The sequence below is a fragment of the Melozone crissalis genome, unplaced genomic scaffold, assembly GCF_028551555.1.
Source record: "Melozone crissalis strain CALT ecotype California unplaced genomic scaffold, PUWL_Pcris_2 ptg000005l_1, whole genome shotgun sequence".
In the NCBI taxonomy this organism is placed as follows: Eukaryota; Metazoa; Chordata; class Aves; order Passeriformes; family Passerellidae; genus Melozone; species Melozone crissalis.
Genome location: NW_026535783.1, coordinates 15,358,210 through 15,379,609, shown reverse-complemented (window position 1 = coordinate 15,379,609; position 21,400 = coordinate 15,358,210). Strand labels below are relative to the sequence as shown.

General features: G+C 38.1%; 1 protein-coding gene across 2 annotated transcripts in view; it reads right to left on the bottom strand.

Annotated features, from left to right (window-relative positions):
• The window catches only part of LOC128942269 (3'-5' RNA helicase YTHDC2-like), a 28,844-nt gene extending 9,123 nt beyond the window's left edge, over positions 1-19,721 (bottom strand). For both annotated transcript variants that reach the window (XM_054284616.1, XM_054284625.1), the window contains exons 1-21: positions 19,541-19,721; positions 19,216-19,306; positions 17,572-17,768; positions 15,657-15,853; positions 14,850-15,016; positions 11,999-12,101; positions 10,677-10,833; positions 8,750-8,857; positions 7,477-7,625; positions 6,961-7,096; positions 6,451-6,577; positions 6,122-6,187; positions 5,008-5,186; positions 4,737-4,833; positions 4,569-4,656; positions 4,403-4,483; positions 3,395-3,477; positions 2,256-2,361; positions 2,002-2,121; positions 1,373-1,645; positions 803-929 (exon numbers count right to left, since the gene is read on the bottom strand). In XM_054284616.1, the coding sequence (XP_054140591.1) occupies positions 803-929; positions 1,373-1,645; positions 2,002-2,121; positions 2,256-2,361; positions 3,395-3,477; positions 4,403-4,483; positions 4,569-4,656; positions 4,737-4,833; positions 5,008-5,186; positions 6,122-6,187; positions 6,451-6,577; positions 6,961-7,096; positions 7,477-7,625; positions 8,750-8,857; positions 10,677-10,833; positions 11,999-12,101; positions 14,850-15,016; positions 15,657-15,853; positions 17,572-17,768; positions 19,216-19,306; positions 19,541-19,721 (2,833 nt within the window). The remainder of the gene's footprint in view (positions 1-802; positions 930-1,372; positions 1,646-2,001; positions 2,122-2,255; positions 2,362-3,394; positions 3,478-4,402; positions 4,484-4,568; positions 4,657-4,736; positions 4,834-5,007; positions 5,187-6,121; positions 6,188-6,450; positions 6,578-6,960; positions 7,097-7,476; positions 7,626-8,749; positions 8,858-10,676; positions 10,834-11,998; positions 12,102-14,849; positions 15,017-15,656; positions 15,854-17,571; positions 17,769-19,215; positions 19,307-19,540) is intronic.
• Positions 19,722-21,400: the final 1,679 nt, after the last annotated feature.

Here is a 21,400-nt window from a genome sequence, read left to right as displayed (position 1 = left end):
CCAAGAAGAAACCCTTACACTGAACTCCTTCCTGGTAAGGGGTTTCATACTAATGCAAAATAGAACTACTTTTTACAATACTTGCTAAGAAAATATTAGAAATTGTGTAATTTAACTGCAACTTGCTTACAATTTAGCATGAGTGGACCCTGCACAAAACCTAGAGTAGGTGAACCTTAAATATAGTGCAGGTGAACTGTTTGTTAGCATGAACAGCTAAGCAGAGGAAGTAAAAGATATCTTTGGATGAAGGATGAGACCTCGGAAGTGGCCCAAGGCTCGCTGAAGCTGTAATATATGAGCAGGTGATGGGCTGCCCACACTGAGTTAATGGAAGACCCCAGACCATGAACTGCCATTGGATCAACAGAAGCATGCAAGGAACAAGCAAGGCACGTGAAGATCAGGCACACTGACAGTAAGGGATAAAGGGACTTCATTATTCAGAACACTCTCCAGGAACATACAACTTGAGCTGAAATTAACTGACTCTGCCTCAGAACCTAGGGTCTGAACTCATTTTAACAACTGTCTGAGGAAAAAGTTTACTAGAACATAAAAACCCAAGGAAACATGTCTCACCCTGCAAGACAGCAGGATGTTGAACAATCAGGCTGCTTTCAGTTAGGCCAGCTACTCCCCAGCCACATTTTCTTACCCTACCATCGCCCCCATGCCCAGCATGAATATGTACTGGTCTTTTTCAACTTAGGAAGGAAAATGACAAGTAAATACTACTTTCCTTACAATTTGTAAACACTTAACTCCAAAAAAACATTAGAACTTTTTCTAACTTATTTACCTGAGGCTCTAAGCTGGCCAAGCAACTGTGTTCTCATTCCTACGATGATTTGCATTGTGGCTTGAGACAGGAAGTTCTTTTCACAGAAGGCTCTCTCCCAGCCATCACTGCGTGCCTTCTGCCATGCCTGTAAAAAATAATTTTTTAACATTTGCACATTTGCCTACTAATTTAAATATCTAAAATTCAAAAATGCAGAGTTCCAAAAGCTACATTTATATCACTAAAATTAACCAAAGTAAATGTATCGAACCTCATTTATTTAACTACTAGATTTTTTTTCCCCATTCCCTCACTGAAATATAATAATTAATTCATTTTAAGTTCACTATGTTATTATAGAGATCACTGTGTCAAGGTTGCTATTTTAAGTTACCCATGTAACAGGATATAAAGTGGCATCCTGCTGGAACTTACAGAATTTAATCAGGTTTGAAAAAGTCTGACAAAATGCGTCCCTCAGAATGTGAGTCCAATACACAGGAAGGCCATAGTCTACCACTCTATACCCAGCCTGGCTGGTAGGTCATTTACTCTGATGCATGAGCAGTCCTTGTTCTGAAAGGATACCTGAAAAGCCCTGAGAAGCACCATGTGGTCGCTGAAGGTTCCCGCAGTGAAACGCCTCCTGCACAGCATGGCCGCCCGTTTCTGAGAGGCCAGCGCGGGCAGCACAAAGGGGTCTCGGTAGGCAAGAGCACAGGCAATGGTCAGGACAGGATCCAGGCACTTCAAAACAACGGCGCACAACAGCATTTTACCGAGGTGTGGCTCCACTGGCAATTCAGTGAGATGATATCCAAGTTCGGTGAGATCTTCCCAAGGGTCCATGGCATCTATAGTCTGTTTGAAAAAAGAAAAAAGGTGGGGATGTAGGGAAAATGGAAAGAAGGAGTGAGTGGGAAAAATTAATTTACTATGAAAGCAGAAAAGATATTAATTACATCACCTGGATTTGCTCCCAAATACTAAAGAAGCAAGTCAAACTAGTTTCAATTCAAGATTTTACAGTAGTCCCTTCCCTTAACATGGAAAAATACATACACACACACACACAAAATGAAAACAAACAAAAATTCAAAGCATCCTTAAGTAAGTGAACAAGACTTTCAGTATAATTAAAAGTCAGTAAGACATGTTACCAAACCGCAAACACTACTTCAACACAACTCCTATCTGAATTGTATTCCCCTGCTGACCTTGAGCATTTGCAGAGCATTTTTCACAATTAAAGCTGGTGGAGGATCAGGAGCTTTCATAAGAAAGTCAACAACTGAACAATTAATTGGAGCCAGAAGTTTTGTGTGTAAACAAAGCTCCTGCAAATTAAAAAGAAAAAAAATACTATTAAGGTTTGGGAAAGAGAAAATATTTACACACCTTTTTGGAGTTACTAGTATGGTCTGGTGATAATACATTTTTTAGAATTTTTAACTTCTAAGTGAACACACACCTGAAGTGGCATTCTTAGAAGTTCTGGAGTCTGAAATTCCAACATATTCTCAAATCTGAGTCTACTGAAGAGACGAAAACAGACTCCAGGCTGACAGCGCCCAGCCCTGGAAAATAAAATGTGGGAAGCTGTGAAAATTAGAGTTTCTTTTTTAAAAAAACCCAACCAAACAAAAAACAACCCACACAAACTTAGACTACAAATGCAGAAGGTCTAAGGGAACGGTAATTTTGTTCTTAAGAGGAAGTCCCTCATATGAATTAAAAGAGTTTTCCAGTACATTAATTATTTTTGACAGTGTGGAAATTTATATAATTTTATTATAACAAAATACTTACAATTTTATTATAAGAAAAATCTGGACAAAAAAAGAAGCAAGACCTATCTAAATAAAGTGATATAATTTTGCTAACTTGAGATCAATCCAAATCTCAGTCATCTTGCGCCACAGGGAACCTAAGTTGGGAACTTTGTTTCTTCCTCTTCAAATTCCCCAGTTAGAAGTCTAGATGTAAATGGTAAAATGAAGACCCAAAAACACATGAATGAAGGAACAGAGACAGCAAATGCTCACAATTCATGCTAAAAAACCTGGAGGATAATGACAACATTTTATCTCCAAACAGGCATTTGTTGCTGTCTACACACACAACTTCTCAGCCCTCACTCATTGCGCTGGGAAGAATATGATCTTGAGCATCCTGGTGAATATACAAAGTCATGAATACTCTGGAGCTGGTCAATAAAGAATCACTGCTCAGTGTCACTTCTAAAAAAGGGATGCCAGGATAACAATTAAAAACGAGCAGTAGGTAGTCCTTTGCCCACAGACAAGTTACAGTGGCTGCTGGTGCTACATGGCAGAAAGAGGAATTAAGTTCACAGGGGACAACAACCTAGACCTAATATAAGTTCTGGGACATTCTTGAGTGCTGCTTCTCTGTATCTTGGGAAATTAGTCCAAGAAAATACATGACTCCTCATTTACTGCAGAGAAGAAGTATTAACCATTGTTCAACATGACACTGGACTAGCCTAGAAAAATTACCCAGTGTGGCTGCTATAGGTTTGCAATTTACTCTTAATATATGGGATGGTGGATATCTGCAAAATAAAAATCAGTATGAAGCATTTATTACCTGCCTTTTCTCTGGATAGCACTGGCTTTTGAAATCCACACCATCTTCAGCATTGTAACACAACTCAGTGCATCAAAAGACTTCTATAAAAGCAGAGCAAGGAACATAAAACCACAATTAACCATGATACATGAAATAAAAAGTTATTAATAAGCTTTTAACAGAAGTTCTTTGAAAAACAGAAAAAATAATTTGAACAAACATCAGCAGCTTCTGGCACAAAGGTATGCTCTGAAGTACTTCCTTTCAATTGAATTTATAGTACATGTTCTGCATTATCTTTGTGCCACAGTTTCCTAAATTGAAGTTTTCTTTCTAGTCTCAGGAGGTAATTTTGAATCAATAAAAGATACAGACTGTATTTTGAATTATCACAAATCAGGAAAGAAACATGTTGTTGTATTGATTAAAGTCTTCTTTGTCTTACTTGGAAATCACATCCTTATTTTCTTACATTTGATGCAAAGTTCCAGAAAAACTGTATTACCACAGGAACTTTAGAAATTTGGCATTATCTCCTCTATGAAATCCAACTTCATTTTCAAAGACATAGGTCTTAAACTACCTCTTCATACTATATCTCCTTTCCTTCACACGTAATTTGGGAATGGGCATTCAACTCATCATAAGCAATACTTAAAAACTTAATGGCTTTGATTTTGACTTGACACAATAGTAGGACAAAGGGAACTCCCAGTGTTCTGTTAAGTCTCAGAAAGTTGGTGGTTTAAACAGATGGACTTGTTTAAAACAACTAACAGAAACTATAAATTTTTACAAAGTACATTAGCATATCAATCTACAACAGTTTTTACAAGGTTTATCCAAAGCTAATTATTTACAGTATTTGTCATAAAATAAATGTCAAAACTTCTGTGATCTTTGTTGCTTGACATGCACTAGCTGTCAGCCTACTATAAGAAAACAGTCCTCTAAAATTTACCTATTATGTATTGTAGAATAACACTAGGAAGTTTACTTGTCACAGAAAGTTTTAACCAACCATACCTCTTTCACCTTGCCTGAGTCAATAACAAATACAACATCATTGACTGTTATGCTGGTTTCTGCTATATTTGTAGAAAGAATCTGCAAATAAAACAACCAAAAATGTAGTTAAAAGCAAAGACAAAAGAGATTCATACAGTATCTGATAAAGTCCTCTAAAACTTACTATTTTGCGCACACCAGGAGGTGGACTTTTAAGTACTTTCTTCTGATCCGAAGTCTGCATATTTGAATGAAGCATGAAAACTTGGTATCTAGTGCAAGACAAAGAGTACATTGAAGTATTTTTAAAAGACACAATGAAAACCTCAACCATAGGAACCAGAGGCTTTACCTGTGTGCATTGTCAGCAAATCTCCTGTCATCAAAGAGAATACGGTCCCTCAGACTAACTATCTCATCATAACCAGGAAGAAATATTAAAATTGCTCCTGAAAAAGAAGGGCGTTGGCAGAGTTAAGCAGCAAATTCACTTAAAATACACATCAGTACTGTGCAGAGTAGCATTTGGAAGGTTTTACCTATTTAGTGTTTCCAAAAGAAGGGCAGGATTTACCAAAGGCTGAAAGTACAGTCATTTATTGGGAGTGTGTGTCTATACTTACCGATCTCAGAACTGTGACAGATGTTATAAAGTAAGTGCATAATAAGGTCAAGATCCACTTTTTCATCATCAAAACTGTGATGATAAGCTGTCAACAGCTCTCTGTCCTCTGCACTAAGGTCACTACCATTTGTTCGGACCAGGGAACTTTCATCCAGATATCCAAATCCTGCTGAAGCACTAAAATAGAAAAATGCACAGACCAGAGTCAAGGCTGCTTGTTTCAGGTTTGCATTCAGCCAGCAAGTAAACTTAGATCAACACCAACAAGACTATTCCTTTCAAATTTAAATTTTAAAGAGTAGCAGAACAGCATCTTCAAAATACTGTTACTGTTCACTGATTTAAGTATAATCCAACAAAGCAGGAAACTTCAATTTTTAGCATAACTTTACTTTTCTTACTCTTTATTGAAACACAGCCATAAGCAAAGTGCCAGAATTCAAAGTATAAAGACACTACCTGTTTACCTGTTAAACAAAATGTATTTAAAAGAAATGTTTGCCCAAACGTTTTCCTCACATGAACAGGTACTACGCAAATGGAAACTACACTAAAAAATGCTCTAAAAATACTGGTCTCTACCAAACGATAACTGAACTATAACTGTAAGGTAATCAGAAACCAATTCTTAAATGACCCAGTGTAAATGTTACTTCTATTAAATTTCTTTAATATGGCTACTATGTATAGACAACAATGTATAGATAAAAACACAACAGGTTTGTTTCCTAAATAAGCATCTAAATTAAAATGGTACATGGTAGAATCATTATCTCTATCTAAGTCAGTATATTCATATCCTGCCTAGACATATAATCATGATAGCAATGCCCATATGAAAATGATAAAAAATAACAATATGAAAGAGGTCTACACAACTCTAACTATATTTATCCTAGGATTTGCAAACATAATCAATTAAATACACTGAATACAAACACCCTTTTTTTTAAGAGCATCTTTTTGAAACATTCCTGGTCTCAAATAAATCCTACTATTTAGGTCAGATTTAAAGGCATAAAAAGCTAAAAACTGTTCTGATTAGAAGACAAAATTCCAATTTCCCTTCAACACGTCCCTTCAACTGTTTCCGCAAAGTAGTTATAGCTTACCTGTAGGATTCCAACAGGTCAACAACCTCGGTCTGTCCAAAGTGCTTAGCCCAGTCCACAGCCATCCTGAAAGAATACACAAAAATCTTTCTTAAACTTCTCGCTTCAAAAGTCACACAGCCTAAGACTCTGAATTAAGAATGTTATTTATAATTTCCAGAATAAAATGTGATAAACGGAAATTAGAAAATGCTTTGAACGTCAAAATTTACTATTGCGTATAGTAGTCAATTATTAAGTTAGCAATTAGTTTAAATGTTGAAGAAAACTCTTTCTCATTTGTATATTGACAAATGAATCTGTGTTTTGGTTTGTCTGTTTGTTTTTACCAGCCATTAGAAGATCTGCAGTGGATATTTGCTCCCATACTGATCAGCTGCTCTACTTGACTCAAAAAGCCTCTCCCTGAAGCAATCATTAGTGCAGTTGCACTGGTTTCACTGTGCCTATAATCAACTGAGAATTACAAATAAATAAATAAACAAATAAACCAGCAAACCAGATAAAAACATTCTTACTTTTGCACCTAAATGAGGTATGAATGTGGCTTACATGACTTCTAAAATCTAGGCCAGAGAGAATTTGTTTTCTTACTTCATCCCACCATTCAGTTTGCATGAATTTAACACTACTTTAGACACACTGCAACATCTGTTAATACTTCAAAACAAGTACAAACAAAAAAATAACTAAACAATTAATTAATTCTGCCAACTCTATTCTATTCGCTTTTCCAGAATTCAAACTTAACAACATTTGAAACTGGAGATAAAGCAGCCACAGAAATTCAAGTCATTTGTTATTGGTTTTTTTCGTATGTTATAAGATTACAGACTTACCACTGACATTTTCATTTAAAATGAGATGGAACACCTGAGCAAAGGCATCAATATCTTTATGCAACCAGATGTCAGAAAGACAAGAATCCATTTCTTTTATTAACCATAGTTCAAGGCAATTCGCATCTTTTTCAGTCTGAAGAGGAAAAACAGTATTGAAAGATAGATGTCTTCCAAGATTTATCTTTATTCTCCTATATTACACATGAAAAAATTGAACAGTTGCTTTTCCAAGTAGCAATCAGAAATCCAGCATTCAGGTACCAGTTAAAGCATTTGTTGTATCACGCAAGTACTTTAAGCAATGGCAATTCAGCTATTTAAGCTGAAGAGAAGTTGTGCACAAACCATTTCAAGTGAAAAGCACACTTATGCTAGAGTAGTTCTTGGTAACTTCAAAAAAATCATCTACAAGATATGTTAATACCCTTCAAGAAATTCTACAGGACTAGTATCTTTGGAAAACAGCTTTTAAAGCAGATTCAAACACATTTTCCAACAAAAGGAAAAACTTACCAGTTGATTAAATACTGTGTCACCATCATCACCCAAAAGACTACACTCTTCAGCAGCCCTTGGGACAAACCTTGGTCTCTCAGGTTTCAGCTTAGTATTATCTTCTCGAGCAGCACACCACTCAGTAAGAGTGCTTTGCTGTTTTTCTTCTGCAACACATAAAGGATTTCCATGAAAAATTTTACAGCCATCCTAACTATCCATTAATTTCAGATTAAAAAAATTGCAGTATCTAATGCCAAAGTTTAAACTGTTTGATCTCTTATTTAATGTAGAACATTGCTACCAGTACAATATAAATTCCATGATCAAGGGCTCCTAAAGTGCACCATGGCCAAAATCTACTATAAGAACAAGGTAAGAAAGACCACTTGGTTGCTTAAACCATTAAGCCTGCAACTTGCTGTAGTCAAACAAGATTCCTAAGTAGCTTCTACACAATTCTCAATTCAGATGTTCCTCCAGAAGTGAAATGCCAAAGAGCAGTGATGTAACTTGTGCATGTAACAACTAATCTTTGCCTACCAGTAAAAGAAACAGTAGAATCCATGAGTGCCCCAACTGAGCTTTTCTACCTACCGTGATCAGAGTTGAGCATCATGATAAATATGTAGCTAGGATTGCATGTTACAGCTTTGGGATTGGCCTTTTCAAAATTTTTTTAATACTCATGAAGATAATTACTTTCAGCTGTCAGAAAAATTTCTCAAATATTGTGATCAATATACCCAAATACTTAATCAATTGAAAAGAATCCCCTATACTTGGTTCAAGTGTTACTGGAGGAGTAACAAGGAGTACCTGCTCCTTGAACTAAATATGTTAAATGCATCCATGTCTGAAGAATGCACTTAAAAACGTTAATAGTAGAAAGCACTTTTGTGCAAGACACACAAAATCCTGCATTCTCTAATGGCCACATTTAAATTTGTGCCTAAATGTCAGCATATTGTATCTTATGTTTCTATAGTGTTCATGTGGGCTAAGCCCCACGCATTATGTAGTTCTACTTCATAATAATTAGGAAAAAATACACAATTTATCAACTAAAAGAAGAAAGAATATAACCACTGAAAGTAAAAATACTTTTTTCAATCACAATTTACATCAACAATGTAAACAGAGTTTTAAAGATACGTGCTGTCATCTAATCGTCTCATTTAAAAATCTGACTTTAGAATTTTAAATGAGAATCATTTTACTTGTTCAATCAATCAATCAATCAATCAAGTAAACTCACTGTCAAGACATAACAATCAACAAGTCCACCAACCTTGCTGCTTCTCTTTTTTGTACTTTACCATCTCTTTGTTTGTATACCCAGTACTTCGTAAAATGTCCTCCAAAAACATCTCTTTAACTTCAAAAGGTCTTCCTTGGACTAAAAGTAGAAATAATTCAAGAAACATTAGATATTCCCAAGCTTTGCTTTAAGAACATTACTTCTTAAAAACAGTTTTTATAGACAGGGAAGTAAATTAAACATGATTAGGGCCAGATTTAATGAATTCTTATATTCCTTGGAAGGTCTTGTAAGAGTATCTTCACTTGAGATTATCTTCTTTAAGTGACTGGGACATTAAAAAAAATTCAAAAAGGAAATGTCAGGTGCATACCATGTTTTTTATTAACCTCCTCAATTCTATTAAGTGTGAATAGCAAGAGATGTAAGATTGACAGTTATTTACTGCAATTTTATCAAATGAGAAGAAAATAGCCACTTTTGTTTAGGTGTACAAAGAAAAAATCACTGTGTCAGCCACCTGAATTACTCAATATAAGAGCAATTAAGACAGTTTCAGTGTAAGATCCCACGAGCAGACTGCCAAGTCTGTATTCAGACACTACCTCCTTTCATGAGAAGTATACAAGGAGATGGACTTCTCTCAATGTCCTCAATTACTGCAGCCAATTTTGGCTTTCTTTGCTGATCACTTCCCATGGTCTTTCTCTCCTAAGAACTTACTCTGATTTCTCTTTTAACATCACTGTTTTCTAGACCTTATTTATGGATATCAAATTATGTTTCTACACAGGAAGAATTCATATCTATTTTAGGTTCCTTAGCAGACACTTACCACAACTAAGTTCAGATCACCTAAGACTTATCTCTCCTTCAGAAAGAACAAGCCACAGTTCACATATTTTCAGAAGCTGTCATAAAGGAAATCTTCTAACACTAATCACAAATTTTGTGTTCTACAGAAACCCGCAACTAAAAAATATTGGTTTCTGTGGTCAGGATTGTGTCAACTATACTGCTGAAGAATCAAAGCTTTTTCATTATATGAATGGATAAGTTATCTAAACCCTCTTTTCTTCATTCTCAAATTAGCAAAATTGGAAAAAGCATCTTTTCAATTGTGATTATCCTGTGAAGTCCAGTATGTGATAGTAGTGTAAATAATGCAGTAAACTGAAGAAAGAGACAGTAGCCAGAATTTCCAAAATAAATCTATTAACCTAAAAGGATGAGAAGCTGCAAAAAAAGTAAACTGGAAAGCCACATAAAAATTACAATGAGGATGAGGTTTTTTCCCTCCAAAAAAATTGCCAAATATTAAAATCAAGTGTAACTTCCACATTCATGCCTCCAACAAGCTGCAAGCCTTATTTTCCTGGGCAATAATTTAAACCTGAAAATCAGAAATGAACACTTTTATGTGTAAATAAGAAAAAATAATGCTTTCTCATTAACGTCCCATAAAATTAACCAATGACTTGTGTAAAAAATTCTTAAGCAAAGAATCATATGATTAAAACATGTATCCCAATTTGCCTAGGACTGCATTTCTGAAATGGATAGACTTATGTGAGTTTTATCCTCTAACTAGTAGCAATCTCTGAAGCCAGAACTATAGTCTACTGGAATATACTCATAGATATCACACTCCTGTAAATCCTAGGGTCTGTATCGCCATGCAGACCAGCATTTTAGAACCTTCTCCTCCTTGAATTGAACACAGATGGGACCAGGACATCCCTGCATTTACAGAATATCCATTTAATAAAACAACTCCCTCTGAGGTAGATGCAAATAGTTAAGAAATAAAACACATAAGTAAACAACCACTGCTGGTAACTGTAAGCGTATTTATCACCTGCCTTTACTCAGAATGGTTTGGTACAGTTCAGTTAACAGTTATCTAGCAGTCTCAGGGCAGGTATACTGAGATTTAAGAATTTACTTAAATACTTACTGTGTATTACTGGGCAACATCCAAAATACCTAATAAAGAGGTCTGCATCTAGAGCAGCACTAGAAATAATTAGTTTTAAATTAGCTTGGCTTTGCAACACATCTCTCAGTTTTATAAGCAAGAAGTCACTGAACCTATCCCTCTCATGTACTTCATCCTGTATGAAAGAAAAACAAACAAAAAAAAGAATGTCTAAACATCACAGATCCAAGATCATAACTTTTCACAAACACGATTTTTTAAAAATTAAAACATGTAATTTGGTGGTGCATTGCAGAGGTATTAAAATGTTTAACTTAAGAATGATTTTTTTAAAAACTTAAAAGTAAAAAAAAACTTCAAAAAGTTTTATAATGGTATCAGAGTAGATTGCACTGTAATGAACAACCCATCTCAGACCTTAATTTCAGAGATCAAAAAGAGCATCTGAAACTTCTAATTCTTGCACTTGAATCTCATTTTCAAGATAAAGCCACAAACTGCAAATCCTAAAATCTTATTTCAATAAAATTACCCTTCACAACTGATAAGAATTTAAAAAAAAAAATGATACCACATAATGATAAAAAAGATGGCTTTCTTAGATCCAATAAATTATGCACAAAGCTTATCATTAAGGCACATGTCTGATTAATCATCTTTGCCTATCTTCTGTTTAGTTTTATATTCTGAATGTATGAATCAAGAACAAGATTTGCAAGCTGAAGTCAAGAATGCACCAACCATTCTTCTGCTTTTTTCCTCCTTGGTAAACGGACAGCCACCTAAACTTACTATGGCTTTTTCTTTTTCAGCAGTGGAGAACTTGCAGTAAACATTCTGGTTCCACTGACTTACCAAACTCCACAATAGGAAGTTCATCTAATCATACATGAAGCTAAATAATTTGCTAGAAATTAGACTACATTTTATGTTGAAAATATTGGGCAAACAAAGGGACTGCAAACTTGGTACTGCAAAATCAAGTACATGATAGCAGAAATTCTGACACACTTGTATTGAAGCTTCCTAAGGCTTTTCTGCTGACTGAGGAAACTCAGAAAAATTTTGACCTCTACCCTCCACAATCACATCACAATTCCAAAATTAACTGTTGACAAAAACCTAATATAAGATGTTTTTACAAGAAAAAAACAACAAACCGCAGAAAAATATGCATGTTACAATAAAAAAAATCAGTAACTCTTTAAAGTTAATTCAGATTCTAACTTAACAGAAACACCTTAAATGTCCATCAAATTAATACAGAAAACTAGGGCCTCGTCTTCCAATTAAGAAACAATACATCCTGCTCCACCTCACACGAAATACAAGATCCTTACCACAATGACATGTGTCACGGTTGACAGGGCGCTGTCTCCTGCCATCAACGTGCGAAGCAGTATGCCATTAGTGCAAAAGGTTACCAGTGTCTTTGGAGAAACCCTAGTGAACAGTGAACAAAGATGCTTCTGCTTTTTTCATCATTTAAATGCTGCTAGCTTTCCACTATTTACTGAAAATTAAAGATTGAAAGGCTCCTCACCAGAAGTGGAATCACAGTTCTGTCACACGTACTTTTTGTTTATAAATTATGCCTGTTCTCTGAGAGTTCTTAAGGATTCTTAGTGCTAATGCGCAAAAGCTTCAGACAAGTGATTAATGAACAAGGAGATATTCATTTTTTCTAAATTAATAAGCAAGTGAAACAGAATCTGGAGAACCTCGCCATGTTGTTTGTATTAATTTACTGGAAAATCCAGTGTGGACTGCCTTGAAAAAACAGATTACAATTCTTCCAAATACCCTCAGATATAGTCTTTGTCTACATGTGGTAGGTTGACCTTGGCTGAATGCCAGGCACTCACCCAGGCTGCTCTATCCCTCTCCTTCTCAGCTGGACAGGGGAGAAGGAATTCAACAAAAGGTTCAAGGGTCAAGGTAAGGACAGGGAGAGATCACTCACCAGTTACCACCATGGGCAAAACACTTGACTTGCACAATCTGGTTTAGTATATTACCAATTAAATCCAAGTAGGATAATGAGAAATAGAATCAAATGTTACAAAACCCCCTGCCACCCTGCCCTTCTTCCTAGGTTTAACTTCCATTTTTCTCTAATTCCTACCTCTCAGTACACAGGGGGACATGCAATGGAGGCTTTGGTCAATTAACATCTTGTGTCTGCTGCTCCTTCCTCCTCACAGGGGGGATTTCTCACATTCTTCACAGACTGCTCCAGTGTAGGTCCCTCCCATGTGGTGCAATCCTTCAGGAACAGACTGCTCCAACACAGGACTGCCATGGGTTCACAAGTCCCATCAGCCAAACTGCTCCAGTGAAAACTCCACTCTCTGTAGGGCCACATGTCCTGCAAGGAGCCTGCTCCAGCACAGGTTTCCCACAGGGTCACAACCTCCTTTGGACAAACACCTGCTCTAGTATTAGGGTCCTCCACAGGCTGCAGGAGGACTGCTCCACTGTGGACTTCCATGGGCTGCAGGGGAACATCCTCCCACACTACAGTCTTCACCACAGGCTGCACGGGAATCTCTGCTCTGGCACCTGGAGTACCTCGTGCCACTCCTTTGGCACTGACCTTGGTGTCTGGAAAACTATTCCTCTCAAATATTCGCAATCCTCTCTTTCTACTGCTGTGCAGATTTTCTTCTCCAATACGCTGCTCCAGAGTCATGCCCACTGTTGCCCATGGGCTCAGCTTCAGCTAGAAGTGGGCAACGCTTACAGCCAACAGCCAGAGGCTTTATCAGACACATGGGAAGCTTCTCCTCACAAAAAACACCCCCCACACTACCAAAACATTGCTATACAAACACAATACACTATACTTGACAGAATCTCAAAGATAAGCTGAACCTTTTCAAATGCTTTGATTTTTCAAGAATCTAAAGTTCTTTAAAAGTACCAACTACCTGTGGCAGTGCTTGCTGTGCAAGTAAAAAGAGCAATTACTTCCTCCAACAGTGACACACTAAGTACTGAAAACTGTAGAGTACTAAACAAAGGAACACACATACATATGTCTCTATTTCAAGTATGTAATTCATTTTTCAATTCAAAAATACTCCTACATGTTGAATTCAGGGAACGCATACCAGATGGAAGTGCTTTACTTTTTTAATCTCTTCTCTCTTTTTCATCAGCTTTCTAGAAATCACCCCTGCTGTCTAACACTAAAACATAAAAAACCAGATTTCTGTGTTACTGCAAACACTTCCATCCAACACTTTTTGCCAAGATGGAAATAGTGCCATCTCTCCCTTTTGCTCTTTCTCAAGTGAACTCTTTGGTTCTTCTGCACTGCTTCCAGTAATTCTTCCAGCTTACCTATACTTTGTTTTCTTCATACAGCATAATTCTTCCACACAATAATCATCTCCCTTACTTGCAATTAACCTTTACTTGCTCTTCTAATCTAATGCTCTTCTTCTAGCCTTGTGGCCTTCAGTATGCATAACAAAATCCTTCAATTTGGCTTTGCTGTTGAAGTGCATTCATTTTCATTAGAAATTTATTATCTTCATCCATATAAGCAACATAATCGGCCATACCTTTTGCCATCTCCCTCTCAATTGTATCCCAGCTGATGCCCACTCCTGAAAATCCCACTATTTACACAATTCAAACATTTTAGAAACCCTACTATGTTTTAGGAGCAAATTCCTCAGGTCATCTAGAATTTCTGCTTTTGTTTTAAACATAAAAGATAAACAGAGTAAATTTAACCCAAAGCAAATTGTTAAAGCTCAACATCATTGTTCACTTTCCAATTTTGTTGTTTTCCCTCTTCTCTGCCCTATAAACTCTCCCCACACAGCTTTTGTCACAGCACACTGGTCTTCCTAGCTATTTTCAAATCTTGCAGAACTTTTGGATTTATCAATGTTAAAAGTAGAGAGGATAAGGATATCCACACACATACTCCCTAGAAGAAATCAAGAGAAAGCACTTGCAGTTCAGTTCTATAGAACAACTCACTGCATGAAACTGCGTAATACAGAAGAAAAAACATCCTTGTCAACTCTTAAACATTCATTACCCAAAATAACACATCCTACTTATCCTACACAGTGATATTTTACTGGGCTGCAAACCAAATACACTGTAGTTTAAATAACCAAGACACAAAACACTAATACCAGATCAACTGACTTGAAAAAATGTCATCAGTACCTGCTGTCTAATCGGATCTGATAACCAACTGTCTGTCCAATCTTTTCTCTTCTTTCTGCTGCCACTCTTTCAGCCACAGCAAGTGCTGCCAAACGTCTTGGCTGAGTGCAAAATATACGGCAGGGAGTTCCATTTTTGTGACAGTCATCAAGAATAAACTGGGGGATCTGTAAAGAAGTGGTTTAAATGTATTTTTTAGTTTTTTAGACTCATAACTTTTTTATCACAATGAAACAATTTAACTGCACCTCAGTACCATACACATTGCAAAACTATTCACAATAGGATTATCATTGCAAACATACCTGAAGCGGCAAAAAAGGCCAGAAAAGTCAATTTTGTCTATTAAGTTTCATCTCTTTCAAACAAAACACAACAACAAAAACAAGAAAACCCAACCAACCAAATGCTGAAGTTCTCTCCCCCACTTCAGGGAAATCTATGTAAAAAACCCTTGTAGACAATCTTTCACTGTAACACAATAATACTCCAGATACCAGGAACAAGCTTTAGAAGGAAAAGGGCATACAAAACTGTAGCTACTTTCCCTTCAATATTCTATGATTATTTTAAAGAATAGCTGATATCCATCATATAATTGTGCAGAATATTTTATGCTTTAAATATGTGTCTACTGGTTTAGTACTGCAAAAGCAAAAAAGTTAACTGGAACACTAGACTCTGAACCACACAGGAAAACAAAATCCTTAGAACTAGAATAAAAAAATTCCTTATTACAAAAACATTACAGATTTGGCATCAGTTTGGTATAAATACTCTTATGTTTTTTATTTCACTAAAACGTACTTGAGTGGTTTTTCCTGATCCAGTCTCTCCTACAATCAAAACCACTTTATGGTCCTTTATTATTTTAACAATTTCTTCTTGCTTTTCAAAAACTGGTAGTGATTGCCTGAAAGAATCAAACTCTGATTCCCCTCTTCTCACAGGAACCTGGGGGATACCATCACTAAGTCGTCCACTTGTCTTCACTACTCTGTTTTCTGTGGAAAAAAGTCAATAAATTATAAAGGAAGGTCACTAAAACACTGGTTAAAATTGTACTTAAAAATGAACATTTCTGACTTTATTAGCATCCCTGTTGATAAAGTGAGAAACCAACGAGATACTTAAAAGTGGTTTTCACGGTAACACGTCCTGTTATGGTGCTTGAAATAAATATAGTTCAAATGATTTTTTACTTACATAGAAATTTTAAACTGAATTATCACAGTATTAAACTGAATTATCACAGTACATTGCTCAAGTTAAAAAAAGGCATGGAAAGCTTAAAGAGAAATAGAAACTAAATCAGAGAAAAAAAGCCTTGGCCTTTGTATCTGTTTACACATTCCCATCTCAAGAGTTAAACATTTAAGTTATTCCAAACTGACAAGTGTGTTTTCCAACAAAAAGACAACTTTATTGTGATTAACATGCCTTCTTTCACATCCTTACTTGTCTTTTAAGACCTCCTTTCAGTCAGTCTTACATAACCTAATAGTCTAGTCCATAAGATTTGTCTTAACAGGTACTAATTGAAACATGATGTACTGAGAGCCCAGGAGCCACACAGCCGTGTGATGTATCAGAAAGCAATGCATAAGTAGTCTTCTGAGAAGGCTACTTCAACATCTGTACCTTAAATGCTACTCTACAATTCCTTAATAATTATTTTCCACAAGAATGAGAAGCTCACTGTCAATAAAATTAAATAGGCATAATGCAATTATTTAATGCTATTAACAGATTCAAGCGTTAAATTCCAAACACTGTTTTACCAAGACAGACACAGACTAACAGATTAAGAGAGCCGAAGACCATTCTGGAGACATAAAGAAAGATAAGTTTTACACAATTCATTAATTTCTGCCCTATATCCCAAAGAAATTGCTTATTGGTACTTTTATTATAGTTTCTCTCTGTTCACTAAACAATCCTATCAAACAAATTGAAAGAACTGAGAAAGAAAACTAGCAAAAGAAGCACTTAAAGAACGAACACAATTAATCAGAAGTATCTCTTTAAACAAGGCATACTGCTATGTTCTCTGTTCACTACATCCAGCTTTGTACACAGAAACACAACATAACTTTTACAAACATAACTTTAAGGCAACAACCACGTTAAAAGCATTATTTAAAAAACCTATCTTTTATCAGAAGTTTGTCTTCCAGAGGACTTTATATACTCAAGAAATTACAAAGTTTACATAATAGTATGAGTTTACTTCATAGCCCTTACAGACTGAATCTATTTTAGCTGACAAAATATGAACTCCTTATTTTATCAAGGACATGAATTCCTACAGGCACAACAGACAGTCTCATTTTTTCTTAAGGGTATTCTTACACAGAGTGATGTCTCCTTAATCTTGCCTCATGGAACTTGCAGGAATCCACATTTCATAACTGTATTTTTAAATAAAAATCTGGCTAAAATTGTCTCAAAGAAATCAAAATTAACTTGATACAGGGGAGACACTGCAACGTGGGTGACATGACTGCATGAGCATCATATGTCACTGGTTTTAAAAGATCCTACATTAACAATTACAAGACAAGAAAATTATAAGGTTTGCTTAGAAAGAAGAGTGTCAGTTAGGACAGAAGAAGAGACAGAAAATAGAGGGGTTTGTTTTGGGGCTGGGTTGTGGGTTGTTTTTTCAAGTAGTATTGATTGACAAGTCCATGTCCATATTGACAAGACACAGTGAACATACCAGATTCAACAGCATATGCATTTCCGTGTTCTGTCTTTGGCAGAAGTTCTGTTCGTTCTTTATTTGTGACAGGAAAATTTCGAATTAAAGTACAAACAGCGTGTTTTGTACCAGGAGTTAAGGCACAAGTCATAACCGCACGTTTGAGTTCTGATCCATCCTTTTTTCTCACAGTTAGGTATCGATTTGCTCCTTTTCTGGGAGAAAGAAAAAAAGGCATTTCAGGAATAAGCAAACTAGTTACCTCCATGTAATGATCTTTGACAATGATTCCTTCAAGTGACTTTCAGCTTATTTTCAAATACAATGCCATAACAAGAATCCTCCAAATAATGTCCTAGGTAGCATAATGCAACATTCACAATAATCATCATCAAAAGCAGCTTCTACTCATGTGAGGTAGTGCAGAACAGACACTACAGACATCGGACAACTATGCCTCAGTTATCAAAATACAGCAGCTCTACCAATCATTTTATCAATCAATACTGAGAGTTATGACATCCAATTGACTTTCAGACTAACTTGAAAGATTCAGAAGTTAAAAATCAACAAATAAGCAGAATAGACAAAAAAGCTCCCTGCTAGTGGCATTCCAAGCCTTAACAAAATCCAAAAAACATATCAGATCTCAGGATGTTCGTTATCAAAGATTTATTATGTAGAAATGGAGCCAAAACACTTAATCATAACAGTGATCTGCTTCTCAGACTGAACTCTTGACACTAAAATGCAAAGAATTGTCATAAATGTATTTGAAACTGAACTAACTTGCATCTGGGCTACAACTGACACATCAATGCTTTTAAAACAACTTCTTAGGGTAAGAACAGAAGGTTACACTAAGAGCCCAGTGACCTGTCCCTGGCAAGGGTGGAAGGCTGGTGTACGTACGCAGGTGCTGGCAAGGGCAGCCTCTGTGAGGAGAGGCACAGCCACCTCCAGCAGCCCCTGGTAAAAACTACTCTGTCCTCTTTACATCCTCATTTCAAGTACTTACATACACTGTTGAGACCCCCCTGAGCCTGGTCTTCTGCAGGCTGAAAAGTCCTAGCACTCTGGCCCTTCCTGCACAGAGGAGATGCTGCATCCCCTTCACCAGTTGTTGGTCCTTCACTGAACTCTCACCAGTCTAGGTCTCTGTCTTCCTGGTGATCCCAGCCCTGGACAGACACAACACTTGGTGTAGCCTAATCAGTGCTGAGTAGAGGCGAACTATGACCTCCCTCTGCCTGCTAGCAACACTTGACACCTCTACTATGCTTCCCAACAAAAGCACTCTTTTGAACATGCTATTTTAAGTTGCACCTGTCAACGCAGGAGATTCTATGCAAAACCTTTGAAAACACATTAGTGCAGGGAAAAAACCACAGGAAGGATCTTTATGAGAAGTCTTTCTTATGCACATGAAGTCCTCAAAACTGCATTGCAAACAGTACGTCATGCGTTTTTTAACTCAGACATCAAGCAAAGCAGAGAGACAATTATGTTTATATTTACTTTTTAAAGTCTCTTCTCTAGTACCATTCCCCATGACACTGCAGGACAAGTTAAAAACACAGATCGTTTTAACACCGATAACGAAATCCCATCAATTTGCACCAGAAAAAGAAAATAATACATAAAAATAAGAGTCAAACTTGCCCTTTACTCTTCGAAATCAGCCCAAGAGAATGACAGCGCCGGTGAACAAATGCTCTTTCGGTTCTAGTGAAAGAAGACGGAAACTCCATTTCTGGAAAGAGAATTAAAAAAATAAAAACCCGAGCACAAAAACTCAACAGGCAAAATCCCTGACGTAAGACCTCGGCGCCGCGACTTTATCAGTCGCCAAACCCACCAGGCCTCCCGTGCACAGCGGGAGCAGTGGCAGCGCTGTCCCCGGGCCCCCATGCGGGACTCGGCCGCCCCGGGGCAGCGCGGCCGCCCGAGACGCGCCCGCCCCGCTCGGCGCGGCTCCCCGACGCACCCGTGTCCTCGCCATAGCGGAACCGCTCCAGAGCGAGGTTCACCGCGATCTCCACCTCCTCGTCCACACGGATATCCCTCAGACCTTTGCCGCCTCGGCCGCGGCCCGGCGCGGCGGGAGCGCCCGAGCCCGCTGGGCCCGCGCCGTGCTGCCGCGGCGGGACGTTCCTCGGCCGCGACATGGCTCCAGCACAGAGCGGGGACTCCGCCGCACGCAGGGACCGCGGGCGCTGCCCCCGACGCAGCAGCGGGGCCGGGCGGGCGCGGCGCCGTGACGTGCGCCCAGCGCCGGGCGGCGGCGGAGGCGGAGCCGCCCTGCAGGCGGAAGGAAGCGCCTGGCGGGGTTTGTTCCGGCCCAGCCTCACGGAGCGTGTCCTGGGGTCGGTGTTGCGCAATAGTGCTGCAGTAGCCGTGACTGAGACAGCAGCGCTGATACCTGTCAGGTGTCATGCGATTTCATTGAATGACGTTCCGAGTAGGTGGCAATTCAATATCGCAGTCCTCGGCCGTGTTTGTTTTGAATGTTTTACGGAGTCATCAAGATTTTCCTTCTCTTTTTCTCTCTTGTCCGTCTTTATTTCTCTCCTTTCATGTTATGTCTTGGCAAAGTATGGCTACCATATTCTACCCCTTGGTCTGTGCCAAAGTCTGTGGTGAGGACTGGCAGGTTGTTAGTTGTGGAAATTGAGAGCTTGTTAGCCAACACTTCTGCAGTTATATAGAAGTACTGGAAGGGCTAGTTGCTGGATTTTAGGTGACTGTATAGTAAGATGATAAAAGTCCCTGACATGTGGACTGGTGTCTTTGTTCAAAGGAACAAAGAATTTACAGCGAACACCATTCCCCAACCAAATGGGTCATTATATGGTCAGACAGGGAAGTTTTCTCAACACTTTGGCAATCCAAATGGGGTCCCAGGGCACCACCTTCACAGCCTCCCTTATTCAAACATCCAACTGCTGTGGAGTTCATGGGGAACTACCTGAGTTCACCTGAGATCTTTGAAGCAGGGAGGATACAAAAGATGAACGCTAAAATTCCCCAAGTATATTCAACATAAACTACAAGGCTCTCCAATTATTTTTAATAAATTTCTCTAATTACTTCAGACTTTTCCTTTCTGCAGCATTATGTACATAGTTGGTGAAATTAGGTTAGTGCGTAGAGCATGGGTCTGATCAGCAAAAGGTACGTTTAAAGGGGTTTTTAGGGTCTCTCCCAAGTTGCACAGAGGACTGAGGTCACCTGTAAGGTGTGCAGGGGAGATTGAAATCTCTCCTAAGGCATGTGGGAGCTGTGGTCCCCTGAGGTTTGGAGTCCCTAGTAAGGCATGCAGGGCCAGGGGTCCCTCGGAAGCCCTGCAGGGGGGTTGAGGTTGAAGGTCAGCTGTTGAACTGGGGTCAGTCAGTCCTAAACAACAGGCAAAAACTCTTCAGAACAGGTTTGTGATCTCTGCTGCTCTTCACCAACTGGAGTGGGGAGATGAACTCAGATGCCCAAATCCAGAGTGGCACAGATGGGTGTCTTAAGGCACCCAGTGTGCTAATGTAACCCATCCCAGAGAAGCCATCAGGAGCTCCAGGGAGAGTTCTGACAGTGCCCAGTGAGTTCTCAACAGCCTGTGGCCATCCAGGGGAAGGGAAAGTCCATGTCACACTGTACCCATATCCACAGCAGGTCGCCAAGGCGAACCACCCATATCCTTGCATTGCTCTGTGAACATTGATGGATGATTTGAGGGAATAACTAAACTTGATATAGCAAGAGAAGATAGGTAGGAGAGTTGTTTAAGCATTTTAAAAGATTAAGTAGGAAACTATTTTAAAACCTGTGCTATATCATGTGAAAGCAGCAGTGCTTT